The sequence below is a fragment of the Carya illinoinensis genome, chromosome 6 (assembly GCF_018687715.1).
Source record: "Carya illinoinensis cultivar Pawnee chromosome 6, C.illinoinensisPawnee_v1, whole genome shotgun sequence".
Classification (NCBI taxonomy): domain Eukaryota; kingdom Viridiplantae; phylum Streptophyta; class Magnoliopsida; order Fagales; family Juglandaceae; genus Carya; species Carya illinoinensis.
In genome coordinates, this window is record NC_056757.1 from 33229461 (window position 1) to 33246642 (window position 17182).

The 17182-nt window shown below is 39.3% G+C and overlaps 3 protein-coding genes and 1 non-coding gene across 5 annotated transcripts; 2 read left to right on the forward strand and 2 right to left on the reverse strand.

Moving 5' to 3' along the window:
- Nucleotides 1-200: 200 nt before the first annotated feature.
- TRNAE-UUC lies at nucleotides 201-272 on the forward strand. The gene has a single exon. It is a non-coding gene; the product is annotated as a tRNA-Glu (tRNA).
- A 410-nt stretch (nucleotides 273-682) lies between these two features.
- Nucleotides 683-5250, forward strand: LOC122312877 (guanine nucleotide-binding protein subunit beta-2-like). Of its 2 annotated transcripts, none has more exons than XM_043127541.1 (6): nucleotides 683-1466; nucleotides 1563-1688; nucleotides 2199-2623; nucleotides 3562-3919; nucleotides 4133-4246; nucleotides 4897-5250. In XM_043127541.1, exons 1-6 carry the CDS (start codon nucleotides 1413-1415, stop codon nucleotides 4930-4932), a joined length of 1113 nt encoding a protein of 370 aa, XP_042983475.1. In that variant the 5' UTR covers nucleotides 683-1412; the 3' UTR covers nucleotides 4933-5250. The 2 variants fall into 2 exon arrangements, with proteins under 2 accessions (XP_042983475.1, XP_042983474.1); XM_043127540.1 differs by having other exon boundaries at nucleotides 717-1466; nucleotides 1594-1688.
- A 771-nt stretch (nucleotides 5251-6021) lies between these two features.
- On the reverse strand, nucleotides 6022-12516 carry LOC122312875 (coatomer subunit gamma-2-like). The gene is made up of 18 exons (XM_043127537.1): nucleotides 12329-12516; nucleotides 11728-11825; nucleotides 11574-11624; nucleotides 11271-11384; nucleotides 10904-11104; nucleotides 10720-10821; nucleotides 10148-10255; nucleotides 9825-10058; nucleotides 9257-9507; nucleotides 8951-9122; nucleotides 8694-8849; nucleotides 8548-8598; nucleotides 8136-8276; nucleotides 7865-8062; nucleotides 7643-7774; nucleotides 7384-7557; nucleotides 6964-7203; nucleotides 6022-6477 (listed from the first exon to the last, which is right to left on the reverse strand). The coding sequence occupies exons 1-18, from the start codon at nucleotides 12372-12374 to the stop codon at nucleotides 6283-6285; spliced, it is 2664 nt and encodes an 887-aa protein (XP_042983471.1). The 5' UTR covers nucleotides 12375-12516; the 3' UTR covers nucleotides 6022-6282.
- A 639-nt stretch (nucleotides 12517-13155) lies between these two features.
- LOC122312876 (proline-rich receptor-like protein kinase PERK7) lies at nucleotides 13156-17133 on the reverse strand. Its single transcript, XM_043127538.1, has 9 exons — nucleotides 16977-17133; nucleotides 16146-16805; nucleotides 14945-15469; nucleotides 14765-14851; nucleotides 14622-14692; nucleotides 14412-14488; nucleotides 14086-14230; nucleotides 13788-13949; nucleotides 13156-13698 (listed from the first exon to the last, which is right to left on the reverse strand). The coding sequence occupies exons 2-9, from the start codon at nucleotides 16720-16722 to the stop codon at nucleotides 13408-13410; spliced, it is 1935 nt and encodes a 644-aa protein (XP_042983472.1). The 5' UTR covers nucleotides 16723-16805; nucleotides 16977-17133; the 3' UTR covers nucleotides 13156-13407.
- Nucleotides 17134-17182: the final 49 nt, after the last annotated feature.

The following is a 17182-nucleotide window of genomic DNA, read 5'->3' on the forward strand; positions in this document are numbered from 1 at the left end:
TCTGAGTTCTATCTCTCTCTCTCTCTCTCCTTTCGATAGTTTAATAACATACACGACATTTTATTATTTTGTAAATTTTTAAGACATCATGACCAAAAAAATTTTTTTTGATGTGATAGGCAAGTGACATTTTTAATATCTGATTGGGTGTATTCACTTTGAAAGCTAGATACCGAAAAAAATGGAGAAACAAGCATAAATCCGTTGTCGTCCAGCGGTTAGGATATCTGGCTTTCACCCAGGAGACCCGGGTTCGATTCCCGGCAACGGAATTTTGCCATTTTCATCTGTTTTCTTTGGCTGGCTAGCTGCTTAAGAACAACATTGTAGCAAAAACCCGAACCTCCAATCTTTTTTTAAAACGTATTTGGGGAGTGAGTAGATTTTGGAATCAAAATATGATATAATCTCTGGATGGGTCCTAAAGCCAACTCAACATTGCCAAACAATGTAACAATCCCCCCTTTGGTCTGCTTTTCCATGAATTTAAACTTCTTTTTCCTGAGAGAATCGTATTCTAAGGCTGTTGGCTGCTTCTCACTTTAATGGAGGGGGGAAATGAAGATGGACTCAGATTTTTCAGAAAATGATGCTCTTCCCACTCCTACATTTATAATAAATAATGGTAGTTTTTCTTGACTTCACCAACCACCCACTACACAACCTCTGCATAAATCCCATATCAATCTCATTTCATTTCATGCCATTTGTTTGATAAAATTGTTTGAATGATTTGAAAAGCAATATCCTTCTTCTATAATATAACGTATTATAAAAATAAATGATCCTATACTAAACAATAGGCTACACAAAACATTTTCACCGGCAACAGACAGCAACAGCAGAGAAGACAACAACAGCTTTACCTTCAGCACAAAGGTGGTAGGAAAATCTTACAAATGGGACAACGTGTCCACTAACCAAGTGCTCAACACATCAAAGTAGCGAGACACGTGGAACCCGGCAGACTTCAGTCCTCCACTTTCTCTGCTGACTGCCATCTGAGAAATGATCCTCGATCGGACCTTATCTGTTTCTTTTTCTCAGCTCCCTCCCTCCCTTTCTCTGTAGTCTGTAGAAATAATTATCGTCCGAGAAGTAACGACGCTTTTAAGTTTAATTCTTAGTTCTTAATCTTTGTTAGCACTTTCTCTGTGCTCGAATCAAAACCTTAAATCCGGCTCCTCCTACCAATCGAAGCCCTAACTGGCTCAGAAGTCAGAACCTCTCCTGGATTCAATTTTCTCATCATCCAAACGAACGCTACGCTAGGGCTTCAATCACTCAAATCGTCTAATGCCCCGTTTTCTGTTCAGAGCTACCTGTAACGAATAGCCTTTTTTATTATTATTATCAAATAATGTCCGTTGCCGAGCTCAAAGACCGCCACGTGGCTGCCACAGAGACGGCGAATGCTCTCAGGGAGCGCCTTAAGCAGAAACGGCTCTCTCTGCTCGACACCGATGGTATTTCGGATCTCGGATTTTCTTAAATATTTATTACTATTTTTGTTATTATTTTCTGTTTTGGGGTTCGGATTTTTGGTTTTCGGTGTTTCTCAGATCTGCCTGGTTTTGGTGGCGAATGTCGCAGTTGCGGGTTACGCGATATCGAAGAGTCGGACCTCGGTCAGCTTCGGACCCACCGATCTGGTTTGCTGTAGAACACTTCAGGGTCATACAGGCAAGGTATATTCATATACATATGCATATGCATATTGTTTTTGTATGCCTCTTTTGCTGAAAAATGGCGATTACATTTATACCGGAAGTAGTTTGAATTTTGATTTTATTTAGGAATTGAACTTCTTCATTATAAAATTTCGGAAGTGTTTTTTATGAGAATGAAAATAAGTGGTCAAAATGGTAAGCTGCTTTAAATATTGACAAGCACAAATTGAGATATTTCTACATGGATATGGGCTGCCCGGCAGAATCTAGACTCAAGGATGTAACAATATACGTGTTAATTTGCAAATTTTCAAGATCGTAACACATAAAACGTTTCAGAATCTATGTGTATTACACAATCAATATTGCCTGTTTAAGAGAACTACAAAAAATATAAACCAATGAATTCTCTCTCTCTCTCTCTCTCTCTCTCTCTCTCTCTCTCTCTCTCTCTCTCAGATTGCTATCATTGCAATGCCACTTCAAGAATATGCGTTCAAAAAATTTATTATCATAAAAAATTTGCAGGTGTATTCATTGGATTGGACTCCTGAGAAGAATCGAATTGTCAGTGCATCTAAAGATGGTCGGTTGATAGTGTGGAATGCTTTAACAAGCCAGAAGACTCATGCAATAAAGCTGCCTTGTGCATGGGTCATGACTTGTGCTTTCTCACCAACTGGTCAATCTGTTGCCTGTGGTGGTCTTGATAGTGTATGCTCTATCTTTAACCTTAATTCCCCCATGGACAAGGATGGGAATTTACCAATGTCAAAAATGCTTAGTGGGCATAAGGGATATGTTTCATCCTGTCAATATGTTCCAGATGAGGAAACTCGCCTAATCACTAGCTCGGGTGATCACACGTGCGTTTTGTGGGATATTACTACAGGCCTTAGAATTTCTGTTTTCGGAGGTGAATTTCAGTCTGGACACACTGCAGATGTACTAAGGTATAGGTGATTTTGAAACTGCAGGCGAACTAATTTGTGTTCCCTTCCTCTTCTTGAACAAGATAGCATTCTATAGGATTAGATATCTCATTTGAAAGTCGAGACGTCTTTATAAGTTGATTTCTTCATAAATTGAACTCAAGCTGATTTTGTTTCACGTCAAGGGAATTTACTATGTGAATTTTTTGATGTTGAATTTTGTATTTCACAATTTTTTGGGACTACAATTCAGTTCTTCTGAAGATAAATAACCCAAAGTTACAGAATCCTCATTGGAGGGCTGGGCTCATTTACTCTATGTATTGTTCCCAGAAGATTTTGATATCTACTTGGGGTGCATTTGAATGTAAGGATTTAAAACCAAGGGAGGATAGCTTTCTTTGATATGAATTCCAACAATACATGGAGGTTTAGATGCAAAAAGTGGGGTTAGTTTTATAAATCACTTGTTTTAGGACTTCAAACAACATTTACATCTAATCATTTCAAATTCACATTTTGGTAATGCTTTGTCAACGAATCTCATGAATACCAAAAACAGTAGTACTTTTCATGCATCATTCATGTCATTTGAACTTATAAATATAAAACCCAAATGCTTCCCTCTAAATGAGTCATTGGTGAATACTTGTATGTGTAGTTATATGGTGGGTCCTATGACCTCCATGTTAGCTGATGCTGCTGGAATTTTTTCCCCTTTTCTTTTTATTGATAGAATTGCAAGACTGCTCCGTATTTTTTATGTTATTGTTCAAGTCTTGCCAATGGTCTTTGGACCAAGTGTTTATCTCCTCCCCCGTTATACCAAAGGAGGAGAAGGTGCTGAGTTGGGTTACTTCCATTATGAGCGTGAGTGTTAAGTTGTGTTTGCTGACCAAAATATGCCACTGTTCAATTTTTTATTTTATTTTAACTTATATACTTTTAAGCATTCTCAGTGTCTCGATTAATGGATCAAACTCAAGAATGTTTGTATCTGGTTCCTGTGATGCAACTGCCTGTTTGTGGGATACTCGTGTTGCGAGCCGAGCGGTGCGAACATTTCATGGGCACGGGGGAGATGTTAATACTGTAAAATTCTTTCCAGATGGCAATAGATTTGGAACAGGCTCGGGTGATGGAACTTGCAGATTATTTGATATAAGAACAGGGCACCAACTCCAAGTATACCATCAGCAGAACAATGATAATGATGTCCCTCATGTGACCTCCATTGCATTCTCTATATCAGGAAGACTTCTCTTTGCCGGATATTCAAATGGCGATTGTTATGTTTGGGACACGTTATTGGCAACGGTATTTTACTATTTTTTTTTTTTGGCTGAACTGTTACTTTGTAGTTCAGTTTCAAATTAGAGAGCTCATGTTTTTACCTTAGGATAAAGGTAATAAAATAAAATAACATGCTTCATTGGTGCTTACGTGTGGGTCTATGAGAATGTGAAATCAAGTGGATCTGGCATGACATGTTAATATTTGAAATGGATCTAATCAGTCATTTTGTGGTAGGTGGTTTTGAACTTGGGATCACTCCAGAACTCACACGAGGCCCGGATAAGCTGTTTGGGTTTATCAGCTGATGGAAGTGCGTTATGTACAGGAAGCTGGGATGCAAACCTAAAGGTTAGTCTAGGTCTATGTCTAGACCTGGACCATGTTATTTTATTTACGCGAAATCATGTCCCAGAAATTCTCACTTTTTTCGTACACTTGTTTCCTATTTATTGTTGATCTCGTTGGCTCAGCACAGGGATTAAGCATAGTGTCAACCCTTGTTTTACATGTTGGACCTGTAAATTGTTACGTACAGTCACTTTTGTATACTATCTGTGTGCTCCACTGATGTGATTAGCTACATCAATTTTTTTTAATATACAACTAATTACATCAGAGTGTACAAAAGAATATGCAAAAATGATTGCAAATAGAATTTTTGTTAATTCAAATACCATATCTGATGAGTTTAACGAGTATTTGAAATATCTAGTGTTAACACATTGTTCAATACGTCATTTTCGAGAAATGTGTGTGTAGCTCTATGCTACTTGATGTTTTAGTTACTGTAAAAATAAAATAATGCATACTAACATATCTGTATAGTACTTCCATGTACCATAGATCGGTCATTCCAGTTTTGGGTGGCTGTTTTGTGAGACGGAGTACTTACATTTTAGTAAACTTAAAAGAGCAGTTCTATTTACTTTTATTCGTTTATCTTGAATTTTATTTAAAGTGGCAATAAATTTGAGGTTTATTTCCTTCTTCACTTACAGATATGGGCGTTTGGAGGGCATAGGACGGTAATCTGAACCATTGGAAGAGAGAAGGACCATGCTTCTCGCCTTCGCATAACACAGCATCCTTTGGTAAAAACTAAAATGCTCTTAAATTCCCTAGTTTGTTCTAATTTGGAAAACTGAGAATCTGAATATTAGATAAAGAAAAAATATTTCTATTGAGCTGGAGGGACTGGTTTTATCTGCATGCTGCGTAGGATTAATGTATGAAGAGAGTTGCTAGAGATACAAAGAGGTCCGATAAAGGGATTCCACATACTGATGTGGCACACTAGCAATGTACCACATCTCCTCTTTTATTATTATTATTATTATTATTATTTATTATTATTTTTTCTCCCCCTCTCTGTGCTCTCCCTTCCTCCCCTTCCCTCTGCTGGTCACCACATTGATCACCAGTGACCCACAGGCAGTTGGTTTATGACCGTAGTCATGACGGCCCCCTCCCATGGGGTTTGTGAACACTGTGAATGGAGCTCTCCCGTGTGTACCTCTCCTTGCACATGAGATGGACCACGTGACAAGGGAGGGGTGTCGGCGGCCACCTTGTGGTTCAGTGGCGTCGTCTATTTCCCCAGAGACGATCCTCGACCGCCTGGCCATGCTAGAGATGGTCCTCGACCGCTTCGCTATGGGATGATACATGGGCGCAACAGTGGCCATGAACTCCTCGGCCCAATCGCATTGAGGTGCAACAGGGGTGCCGATGACCATCATGTGGGTTGTCAGCATTTTTTGTTCCTGGAGCATTGCCCCTGAGCACCATGGTGCACGGCTAGCAATAGTGGCTTTCATGGCTCGCGTGGGAGATTGGGCGCGAGGGGGAGGGGGGGGGGAATGGGGGATGAGAGAAAGCAAGAGGAAAAAAAATTAGGAAAATTGGGAGGTGAGAGAAAGGAAGAGGAAAAAAAATTTAGGAAAAGGGAGTGTGTCACATCAATGTGTGGGATCCACAACGAGCATTCAACCAGCCCCTCATTCAAGCAATTATGGGTCGATCTCACCTCACCTGTATAGATCTCCTGCAACACCCACATTCGTATATATAGAATATAGAACCAGAAGAGCATTCAATCACTTCTAATTGATAACACGGCAGACTTGGATGAAGTATATTATATTTAACAAAAATTCTATGTCAAAATTCATCTAATGCACATGAGAGGATAATCCGACGTGTCTGACATGATACAGATGAAGAACCTGCAAGGGAATACCCCTGTAAGCTTAAAGCCAAAACCAAAATGTTTTCGCAGCTCCTCTACAAGTATATCTGTTTGAAGTAATCCACCTCGGTTCTCATTTCTTAAGAAAGAAACTCTGGAAGTGTCAAGTGATGTATTATTTTCAAATACTATTATTCTAGCCGCTTGCCACAATCTCGTGAATAGCATCACTGATAGTCTCATCCTCGGATCTGACAGCCAGTTTCATTGCTACTTCCTTTGGACCATCAATTCCAAAAGATATGCGCACAAGAACCCTTACATTGCCTATATATACTCCGGATAACAGACACGTGTGTGATCTTGAATTGCTTGGGACAACCTCTGTGCCCTGATCAACACCAAGAAATAAACGGAGGATATCAAATCAGTTTCTACACAGATCTAAGTCAACGACAAGCATGTTCATAAAGAAGCAAATCGCAAGTAATCAAGCGTCGGTAATACATGTTGAAATAAAGTAACGACTTAATCATGAACTTGCCGATAAGTTTCCAACATGACAGCACACTTATATTGCAAAAATTCAAAATGACAGCACACTTCACAAAGTGAAGACGTGAAAAGTTCACGAATGCCCTTTTGGGTAAAATAAAAGGTAAGAAAAGAAACTCATTCTTGAAGAAAAAGCACACCCCTCCCTCAATTCACAGCGAACGCAATAAAAGAAAAGTTGATTTGGGTAGGATTTCATGTTTCTCAGTGAAAAGCGGATGGGGAGGAGGATCTTTGAAGGCAGGACATGCAGGTGCATTGACATACTCTTATAAATTCCCACCTATGACAGATTATGCGAGTACAAAATCTGAACACATACCTCGCAAGGCTGCAGGCCAAGAAGGTTGATCACAGCACTTACAGCTTCAGCCAAGCTCTCCCTTGGGCCAAGGCCATATTCATCTACCCTCTCACAATCTTCGCCCATGTTTTCCCATGCATTTCTGAAATTCGAGACCCCCACTTTCAACATGTAATCAGCTGCCACAACCTCCAGGTCCTCTAGCTGGTATTCATCTTCAACGCCATCATCCTCTGCCTCACAGGTGGTTGTATCAACCTGGTAGAATCATAAGAAATGTAAGATGAAAACAAGTAGGATATTTTAAGGATCAAAATAAACTCTAGGTATCCCTTTTCTTTCAGACATGCCACCAACTTTGTGCTTTCACCCTTCTAAAGCTGCTATTTTAAGAACATATGTATGAAAAACAACCTCAGATAACAGGAGAACTTCTACCTCTTTAACAGTGAAATGTAACATGTTTGAAAATTTTCCCACAGCAGGGACTCCTCCTGGCTTCTCAAATGCCACAAAGATCTGTCCAGGTGTATCATAAGGGAGAGATTTGAGAGGCTTGGAAACAACTTGAGAGAATTCCTCCGCTTCTGAAGCATCCACGACAACAGTGACCTGGCAGGAAGCAGAAAGAATTATGAAGGGATTCCCAAGTACGATGGGTAACGTGAACTTCTGCTTTTAATAAGATGGCCATTACATGTTCTAGTAATTGCTCAGGAATTGTGTTGGTGCAGTTGTACTGAAACACCACATGCCCATCAAAAATATGCTTAACAACATTGACCGAGTATTCTGTTTCAGCTTCTGTAAGCTCCACAGGTGCTGAAGACTGGTAAGAACATAAAAAATGCAGCATTCCCAATCAGAAACTCTGGAAAACACATCATAAAGAATGGATTAAGAAATCCGGTCACAGTACCTTGAAAAGCTTCCCAAAGTCCGCAAACTCTGGAATAGAGGAAAGCAGCTTTTCATAAGCATCAATGGTGGATGCAGGGGCAGTCGGTGGAGCAGCCAGCCCAGTTGGCTTTTTGCTTGGGCCTTTCTTCTCAGCAAATGGCTGGGTCTTAATCTCCCTGGGCACAGAATTAATGTCAAAAGGTTCTTCTGAAGGCTCCTGTATCCATATCAACACATTAGGTGGTGATCTTATAAGCACAAAAGGCAACAAACAACTGGAAAAGACCTACATAATTTTTCAAACTTGTCTCCAAATTAACAAGTGGGAGGTCCAGTGATCCAAAGAGGAAGTCCTTCACATCTTTATCAGTTTCAACAATTGAACAATCACCACTGAGTGTATTCAGGTAGAGTGTTGCCCTATCACGGACCTGGAGAAAATTCAGGATACATAGGCACTTGATTAAAGTTTTAAGGGATTGGCATGATGCAAAATGAGAAAGAACAGAAACTTATATTTTCTGGTAAGGTAAATGAATAGGAAGAAACTAAAAGAGACTAACACAAATATTATCTAAACACAAAATGGATGAAGAAAGCTTGACGGATAGAATCATACACTGCCTATGAACGTTCATTCATACATGTTGGTCACGACCACATAGAAAAACCTGGCGAAATGAAAAATATCAAAGAACTCACCTCATCATCACTGTCAAAGAGGCATCGTCTCAACAGAACAAAAATGCGGGGCTGAAGCAGGGACCAAAATGAATATTTAAAACGTCCATCAGCAACATTCCAACCAACACGTGTTCTTTATGAGCAAAAGACAAGGTGAATAATACCTTCAATGAATCAACCAGAGCACCAAACTTTGCCAAGGTGCTCACAGCACTGGCCCGAACAGTTGCATTTTCAAGATGTACGCGGTTGTAAATGTACCGTATATATTTGTTAGGATCTGAGGTTTTTGGCCCTTCATTTCCCAGGAAGTGGAGAATCTAATAAATTTAAGATTGAACACAATTTCTTAAGTGAAAGGGTGAAAAAGAAGTCTAGAGCTCATTGTGCAGCGGATGAAAAATTGAGAGAAAAAAACCACCTGCGTGGAAAGATAGGTAAATTCACAATCTTCAATGAATTCACAGAGATGAAGTAACCCACTCTCTTTTGCTTCAGGGATATCCCTTATGAGGATCACAATTGAATCTATGATTGCTTTTTTGTACTCGAATCCACCTTCTTCTCTGAGAATATTGCTTAGGAAATTCATCCTTAAAAAACAAATTCCAAAAGAAAAAGTCTGGGTTACTGGAGAAAATCACTCAGAGCGAATTTCTAAAGTAAATATACATTACATAAAACCCAAATTTATATGTAAGAAAATGAAAGCTAACGTATCACTCACAGAGATCTGTACTTCAATGGAAACTTCAAACACAAAGATCTTATGGCTTCCACCACAACAATTTTGAACTCATCAGCAATATCTGACATGAAATTTGTTATCTGCTTCATAAGGCGATCCACACTTGATTCATTTCCTGTCTTCAAAAGTGTGGTGATCGCAAGTGTGGAAATGCTTCTGTTCTGGTCAGAAATTAAACTCTCCATATCAATGTTGCAGTTAGTGACGGCCATTGGATGTGTCATAGCAACCTGCAAAAATTCCAAGCTCACTCTTGTATTAAAGAATAGGAATACATCGGTATAACATATGAGATAAGCAAGCCTGGTATGTTTCAGTCATCATTAGGGAACTGCATGTATCTTTTACCTTTTTGTCTTAATACATAGAACTTCAAGTATCTTTTACATAGATTATGTATTTACCAAACCAGACAGAGAAACACCACCCATTACCAATGCAGAAAGTCAATGTTTCCACATTCAATTCACCAACAAAAATAAATTAGAGAAACTGCACTTTACGAGTGCAGAAGAGCAATTTGTAGTGGTAGGCCAAAGCAGTTAACCTTGTTCAAAGTACGGATAGCAGCAAATCTCAACACTGGCTTGGAAGAGCTTAAAAAGAGCTGAAGAACAGTAATTGCTGGAGTAAGTTCTCTAGTAGTGACACCACTGAGTTCCGTGATTGCTCTGGCAGCCTCAAAAATCACCATTTCTGCCTTGAGGCGTAAACAACCCTCAAGAAAATCATAAAAAGGACGGTCTCCTGTTTGTGTGTTTATGGCCGACTCGCGGATAACCTAGCCACAGAACATTTCACACTTCACACAGATAAGACACAAAAGAAATCCCCCCCAACAGTGAACAATATGATAGAGCAAATGGATACCTGACTAGTATAGCGAACCAAAAGGCATTGGGCCAGAGGAGAACGGACAGTGGACTTTGTCAAGCTGTTAACCAACTTGCTTACAGCTAGCCGATCATTTTGTCTTATCTGCAAGTTTGAAGTGGTTATAACTATAATTACACCTTTTGACTCTAAATGAAATCCAAAACATATAGCTTAAATGACAATTGTGGTCCCTAAGGGGGAGACATGATGATCGTTAACCAACCATTTCAATAGAGTCCAAAACCAACAATGAAAAAAAGGAATTTTACGTTGGCACACATCCACTCTAGACATGCACAAACAAAACAAGACTTAAAGAATCCATAAATACAAACATTTATCAGTGAATTTTAAATTCTTACTTTTATTAGTAAAAATATAAATCGGCGAATTTAAATTTTAATGAACAAATTTTATAAAAAAAAAATAATTATTCTAGTAAGCAAGCAGCATAGATGCACACTTTTTACAGCCAGCCAATTATCTAATGATGTAAGTATTTCCTTTGATAATCAAATGGACAAATCATTAGCATTGGTTTGAAACAAAGAAATAATGCAGCATACCTGATGAAGCAAAGCCAGAGCATGAAATTGTACAAGGGCAGCCCTCGAGTGAACCGCTTCCTGAACCTCGTTGCTCCACCTCTTCACAATCTCTGGCGTTGTCTGTACAAATAGAATTTAGAGGACATTGTGGGACAAAAGAATATCCCTCTAAGAAATATGCCCAAGAACAACGTGATGATACCTGGAACAAATGAATCCCACTAACTAAGGCTGCACTTGCAACAACTGGATTCTTGTCAACTATTGCTTGTTTCAGGTAACGTTCAATTTGGGTGAGAAGGGTTCCTTCTGTTATCCGGCAAAGCACTCGAATGGCATTTGCCCGATACATGTCAGTCGTGCTAGTCATGTCCTTCATGAGGGAGCTTGTCACAATAATAACCTTTTTTAAGAATGATAAACCATTTAGTAGCTATTCTTAGACGCAAGGGTTTATATATAAAAGAGACATTTTTTTATGACTAATCAAACAAACAAAGAAACACACTTTTTTTTTACTGGTAACAAACAAAGAAGCAAACTAAAATATATCAAACAGGGAAAGTAACCTCATCCGCACAAGGAGAAAGCTCCTTTATAATCAAATACACCATTCTCCTTAACCCTATATCTCTTGACTGGAAAAGTTTCGTCACTGCAAAGAAAACTTCTGTGGCTTCAATCTGTAAATTAGGTGCAGAAACACATAATCAGAAAAGTTTCGACCATCCAATTACATAATTTTATAGGTTCAATCTCTATATTCAACACATTAAAAAAATATGAGAATAGATCAGATATGAACATGTTAAGAAGAACGGATCTTCAAGGGAATTAAAATCAAGAAATAATTAAAAAGAAAGAAACGTAACCTTTGTGAACGCCTCCCCTTGATTAAGTAGGTACAGAAGCTTTGTAATAACCTGAAAACGATACAACCCAAAACCATTAAGAATATTTCCTCGAGCAACAAAGAAGTAATAAACAAATATGCAGACATAGAATCAGGCTGTGCAAAGGAAAAACCTGGGAGCATCTCCTAGGATCTAGCTGCGGGTCATTGAAAACCCTAGCTTCCTGTAGAACAGCACCCTTCTCGATCCCGAGAAACGGAGAGTAATCCACTGTAAACAAATGTAATGCATAATTAATATCAATGCTTCCTATTTCAACTTGTAACTTACAGCAACGTAACGTCGTAACCAGTTAAGATTAAATGGCACCAAGTGGAAGGTGATGCTAAAAGATCTAAATTATTAATCCAGTAGTATCATAGAGAACGAAGATAAAATAAAAATTAAAAAATAAAAAACAGAAGATTTAATAAGTTCTCCCGGCACGCATCGTGACGTGAGCGCCGCGAGAAATGCAACCTAAATCCGAAATCTAACACAAAATTAAAGTAATAAGATCAACTGAGGCCGAGCCAGATCGCCGAAAAATACATAATAGTTCACTAATCCTTTCGAGTTCTGATATTTAGCATATGAACAGATCTGGAAGCTAAATGACTGATCTAACAGTTGGGAAAAAAAATGATCATTCCAGTCGAAAGCATTCTCGAAATAGAGAAAAAAGTGATTCTCAATTGGGGGACAACACGGATTTGAAGCGGTGCAAGAAATACCTTCGTCGTCACGATCATCGTCCTTCTTTACTAGCTGCTGGGCCATCACTGAATCCGATCAATTTCCGAGATCTAGAAGGAACAAAACAACCACAGAGAGAGAGAGAGAACACTGCTGTAAGATTTTGAGAAGCGCTCGAGAGTTAACGAAGAAGATGAGGCTGTCCAAACTCTAACGAGCGAGGCTGAAGACATTCAAGACAAGCATAAACGCTATTGTTAGGTAAGTATATCCTGCGGGCAAACGTACATGCTACTTGCAAGGTAAATGTACTTTGACTAATGGAAGTATTCCCCGTCATCATTAACAGTTGAATTTCGTAAGTACCCCTGATTTTTGGACGAATGGCATTGGAGATCCAACCGCTTGTGAAATTTCCTAAGTTGAAATGACTGTGTTGCCCGTAAGAAATTTATCATAGACGCCTTCATTCATCAAGTCTGAAAATGTTTCTTGTGATTTTATTGGGTTATAAATAGTGAAAATTAGTATTTATTATTAGAAAAACTCTATTTATAACTTTCAGAAAAAAAAAATTATAAATTTAAATCTTATAAATTAAATCGTGCCACGTCAATGATATAGATAATATATTCTTCACACAAAATTTGATATATTGCCGTCTGCTAACCATTTATATAAGAATTAGGTGAGTTTAAAAATAGTGCTCGTGTTGTTTCAAACTCTCTCATCAATTAAAAACGAAAAATTATACTTACAGTTGTATAAATATCGTACAATCACTTAAAAAATTTTATTTTTAATTTTATTTAAAAATAAAATTATCTATATCTGTATTACAGTCTTCAAAAGACTATATATAGCATTGCTCAAAAATAATCTGTCCAATGATCTTGTCTTGTTAATTAAGAAACATTAAAGTGCAATACAAATTGACTGACTACCTAAACGACATTTGAGTTACCAGGATCTATACCGCATCGATGTCGTTTAAGATGGTAAGATAGATCCGGAAGTTTCAGGATCATTTTAACAAAGTGGCATGTACTTGTAACCCCAATTTAAGACACGGCTCCAAAAGGATCGGGTTTCTTCATTAGTTTACAAAGTTGGGTTGTCAAGAGTTTGCTAAGTGACCTTGCCTCCGGCTCGCTATCCTGACCATTTCCTCCGAGTGATAACTGCTGCTTGAGGAGGAAGGATTGAGCCCATAGTCGCTTGTGGCTCCATATTCACTGCTTCCGTATTCATTGCTGGCCGATGCCATCTTTTTAAACTTCTTCATGTCAGTGCTGTATGAGCTTGCGCCATACTCAGAACCGCTAGAGCTGAAGTTGGAACTTTGGGCAGGTTTTATTCCCTCGTTCAAGTCGTCCAACGAGACATCACCTTCCAAGGCACGAACAATCTGTTGCCAAAGAATACTCCATCCATCTTACCCCTTTCTGTATAATAATTAAGTAGACTCAAAATTATATAACATACGTCAATTCCCACCTGACTCATTTTTGGTCGCCTTTTAGCAGAATGCCTAATGCTTGTAGCAGCACATGCCACCATGCGTGCCATCTCGTGGGGGGCATAATTGTTCTCCAGACGTGGATCCACCAGCTCATCATAGTTTCCCTCCTCCATTGCGCGTGCACAAAGAGGTATAGCCTGTTAATTCATAGACCAGTCGATCGGTTAAGATTGCCCTTTTCGTGACAACATATCTAATGTCAAATAAAAGCAAGCAAGCAAGCAAAGGTTGCTAATTATTAAGACTTTAATGTTAAAGGGAGGATGACCCAACCCAGTCTACTAAGCTGTCCTCCAAGTCACCCGAGGGATCCACAGGCCGCCTTCCAGTTATCAATTCCAAAAGCATAACACCAAAGGAGAAAACATCAGATTTCTCAGTTAGCTTGCCACTTGATGCATACTCAGGAGCCAAGTACCTGCATTTGTTGGATAAATATCCCAAATCAATAACTTATCATACGATTTTGTATTGAGGTTGAATATTTTGGCTGGTGAAAATTAGATCCCAGATAACTTTTTCAAAATGAATAGATCTTTGATAAAAATTTGCATGCTTAATTATATTATTGACGTGGAGTAAGTAAAAGTTTTTATTACCCGAAGGTACCCATGATGCGAGTAGACACATGAGTGTGGTTGTCCTGACTTAGTTTTGCCAACCCGAAATCAGCCACCTGAATATAATGCAAGCCAAAATTGCAGATCGATATAATCATTGACGGGTAATATCATTATAATAAGGCATCGTTTTTCTGTTTTGGCTAATGTTCTACATGCAATTGCAACTAACAATAATATTGCACATACCTTGGCTTCAAAACTGAAGTCAAGTAGAATATTTGCACCTTTGATGTCCCGGTGAATGATCCGAGGGTGACCTGCATATATCAAATCGATTAGAGAGAGAGGCAGAGAGAGACAGAGAGAGAGAGAGAGAAAAAGTCACTAACAATCTTCATGCAGGTAAGCAAGCCCCTTGGCTGATCCCATTGCGATTTTGAGCCTGGTCGGCCAGTCCAAGGTTGGGCTATCCTTCCCTGTAAATTATTTCCACAAGCAATTTGAAATGAGATGGTGCACGTTTTTTTTGTTTTTGTTTTGGGCAATGCATCATTATAAAATATACGTACCATGAAGGTGGAATTCAAAGGTTTTATTGGGGAGATATTCATAAACTAACATCCTCGTGCTTCCTGCAATACAATACCCAACAAGTGACACAAGGTGACGATGATGGACGCGGCTAATGATCTCAACCTCGGCCTGGAACTCGCGCTCTCCCTGCCCGCTACCCGATTTTAGACTCTTCACTGCAATTTCTTTGCCGTTGGGCAACACGCCTTTATGTACGTAGCCGAACCCTCCCTGACCCAATAAGTTTGCCTGAGAGAAGCCCCCGGTTGCAACCGCTAGCTCATCATAGGTGAAGGTGCTCTTGCTGAACCCGAGAGCTAGAGAAGGGTGTGGGGGCGGCAAGGCGGGACCAGAGAAATTGGAGCTATGGTCACTGCTAACGATCACATGAGGCAGTGGTGTCGAAGGCGGAGGCAGCGTTGGCCAAGCTCCATTGCTCCCAGCTGGAGGTATATTGACAATCATGTGTTCGTTAGGTTCGGGCCCATTGTTCCATCTTGAGTCTTTATAATATCCACCACCTGCACATGACCACAAGTTCTATTCTCGAGGGTTTGGACACTTGGATAGTACTAAGCTGATCAAAACTTTGAACTCAGCCCCGTCGTTGTTAAGGTTATAGTTTGATCTACAATAAAAAGGGATTGATATTTTCTATAATTTTAGAAAGAGATCGATGAACATATATAATATCTGGATCTTATTGCATTAAATGTTGATCAGGCTCAACCAATCATATCTTTAGCTAGTTGCCATTTTATAATGGTTGGCAGGGTGTTAAAATTGATGCAAATTATCCCGCCTATATATCTTGTATTACATATACAGCCGTTCTATATATATTTGTGCCACATTTTTCTGTGTATCGCACGCTCTTGATCTTCATTTATTGTAAATATATTCGATCCTTCCACTACATGTAGCTTATCAAAGAGAATATTACAAATAACCTTTTTCTTATTTTGTCTTCTACCTTTTACGCCTAGATATTACACTTCACATTCTAGCATGTAATGGAAATGAAATAAATTAAGAACTGAAATACATGCACGAAGAAATATGTTTCATACCATATTCTTGTTCCACTCTCATCTCTGTATGCGAATATGTATGAGATTGCATGTCTATCAACAATTGATTGCTATTTTAAAAATAAGAGATGAAGTAAAGGTTAATAGCCAATGTTACGTTAAATACCTTTGGGTGCTTGGGAGGGATAGTATTGCTGATCTTGTTTCTTCTTCTTTCTAGTGCATGAAAAGTAAAGCAAGATCATGACGACAAGCAACAACCCTGCCCCAACTGTAACTCCTATTATTATAGATACTCTTGTCGATTGCAAGGATAAGCCATTTTTGGATGCTGACGTATTAGAATTATAAGAAGGCGTGCGGCTTGATGGTGAGAGGTGATGTGGAGGAGGAGGAGAATGATTGGACGGGTTGTGTGTTCTTGGTGTTGAAGGAGGTGGTGGTGGTGGCGGTGGCGGTGGCGGAGTTGGTGAATCATTGTTACCACCTCCTTGATTAGATGGGGGAGGAGGTGAAGGTGTTTTGGATGAGGAAGGCGGAGGAGGAGAAGCATTTGAGTTTTGTGGGGATGGTGGCGAAGGTACTGAGTCCTCTGGTGGTGGAGTTGTTGCCGCTGTTGGAGGCGGAGGTGAGGGTGGAGATTCCTCCAAAGGTGGTGATGAGGCTGGTGGTGATGGTGGTGAAGGAGTAGCTGGGACAGGTTGAGAGTCCGAAGGTGGTGGCGAGCTGGAATCCGTAGCCATTTGAGGAGTTGGAGCCCCCCACCTAAGTTGTCCTCAAACGGTGTAGAGCAAATCCCACCGCTCCTCCAAACGATGGATGGCCTCTAAATGAAAATCCAATAAATTAGAAAAGAGATGGATAGCATGATCATCGGCCTAGCCTTGAAAGAAACATATTATATTTGATTAGATATGATCATAATTTAGTTGCATCAATTTAATTAGATTTTTTAAATTCCAGGGAGATAGAGAGGGTAAGACTGAGATCAGCATACCAGATGGAGAAGGGCAGGAGAAGCATTCTCAAAGGGAGGAGAGAATCGATGCTTGGTAATAGTTCAATTGATCAGATAAACGATCACCTCCTAAAACCTAGGCAAACTTCTGTGCTGGTTTCTATTTTTAAGCAAAAGGATTCTTAATTTTTCTATTTTTGGCTGCCCAATTGTCTCTAACCTACATTCATGATTTGCTAGTAGCT

Excerpts from the sequence above, each read along its gene's own strand:
- LOC122312877 (XM_043127540.1), top strand. The coding sequence starts at position 1,361 with ATGTCCGTTGCCGAGCTCAAAGACCGCCACGTGGCTGCCACAGAGACG. Across the intron at positions 1,467-1,593 it reads CTCTCTGCTCGACACCGATG|TTGCGGGTTACGCGATATCG; the intron begins GTATTTCGGATC and ends CGAATGTCGCAG. Across the intron at positions 1,689-2,198 it reads TTCAGGGTCATACAGGCAAG|GTGTATTCATTGGATTGGAC; the intron begins GTATATTCATAT and ends AAAAATTTGCAG.
- LOC122312875 (XM_043127537.1), bottom strand. The coding sequence starts at position 12,374 with ATGGCCCAGCAGCTAGTAAAGAAGGACGATGATCGTGACGACGAAG. Across the intron at positions 8,599-8,693 it reads CTCTGGTTGATTCATTGAAG|CCCCGCATTTTTGTTCTGTT; the intron begins GTATTATTCACC and ends TCCCTGCTTCAG. Across the intron at positions 7,204-7,383 it reads TACATTTCACTGTTAAAGAG|GTTGATACAACCACCTGTGA; the intron begins GTAGAAGTTCTC and ends TGATTCTACCAG.
- LOC122312876 (XM_043127538.1), bottom strand. The coding sequence starts at position 16,722 with ATGGCTACGGATTCCAGCTCGCCACCACCTTCGGACTCTCAACCTGTC. Across the intron at positions 15,470-16,145 it reads TCCCTCCCAAGCACCCAAAG|GTGGTGGATATTATAAAGAC; the intron begins GTATTTAACGTA and ends GGTCATGTGCAG. Across the intron at positions 13,950-14,085 it reads AGGACAGCTTAGTAGACTGG|GCTATACCTCTTTGTGCACG; the intron begins GTTGGGTCATCC and ends ATGAATTAACAG.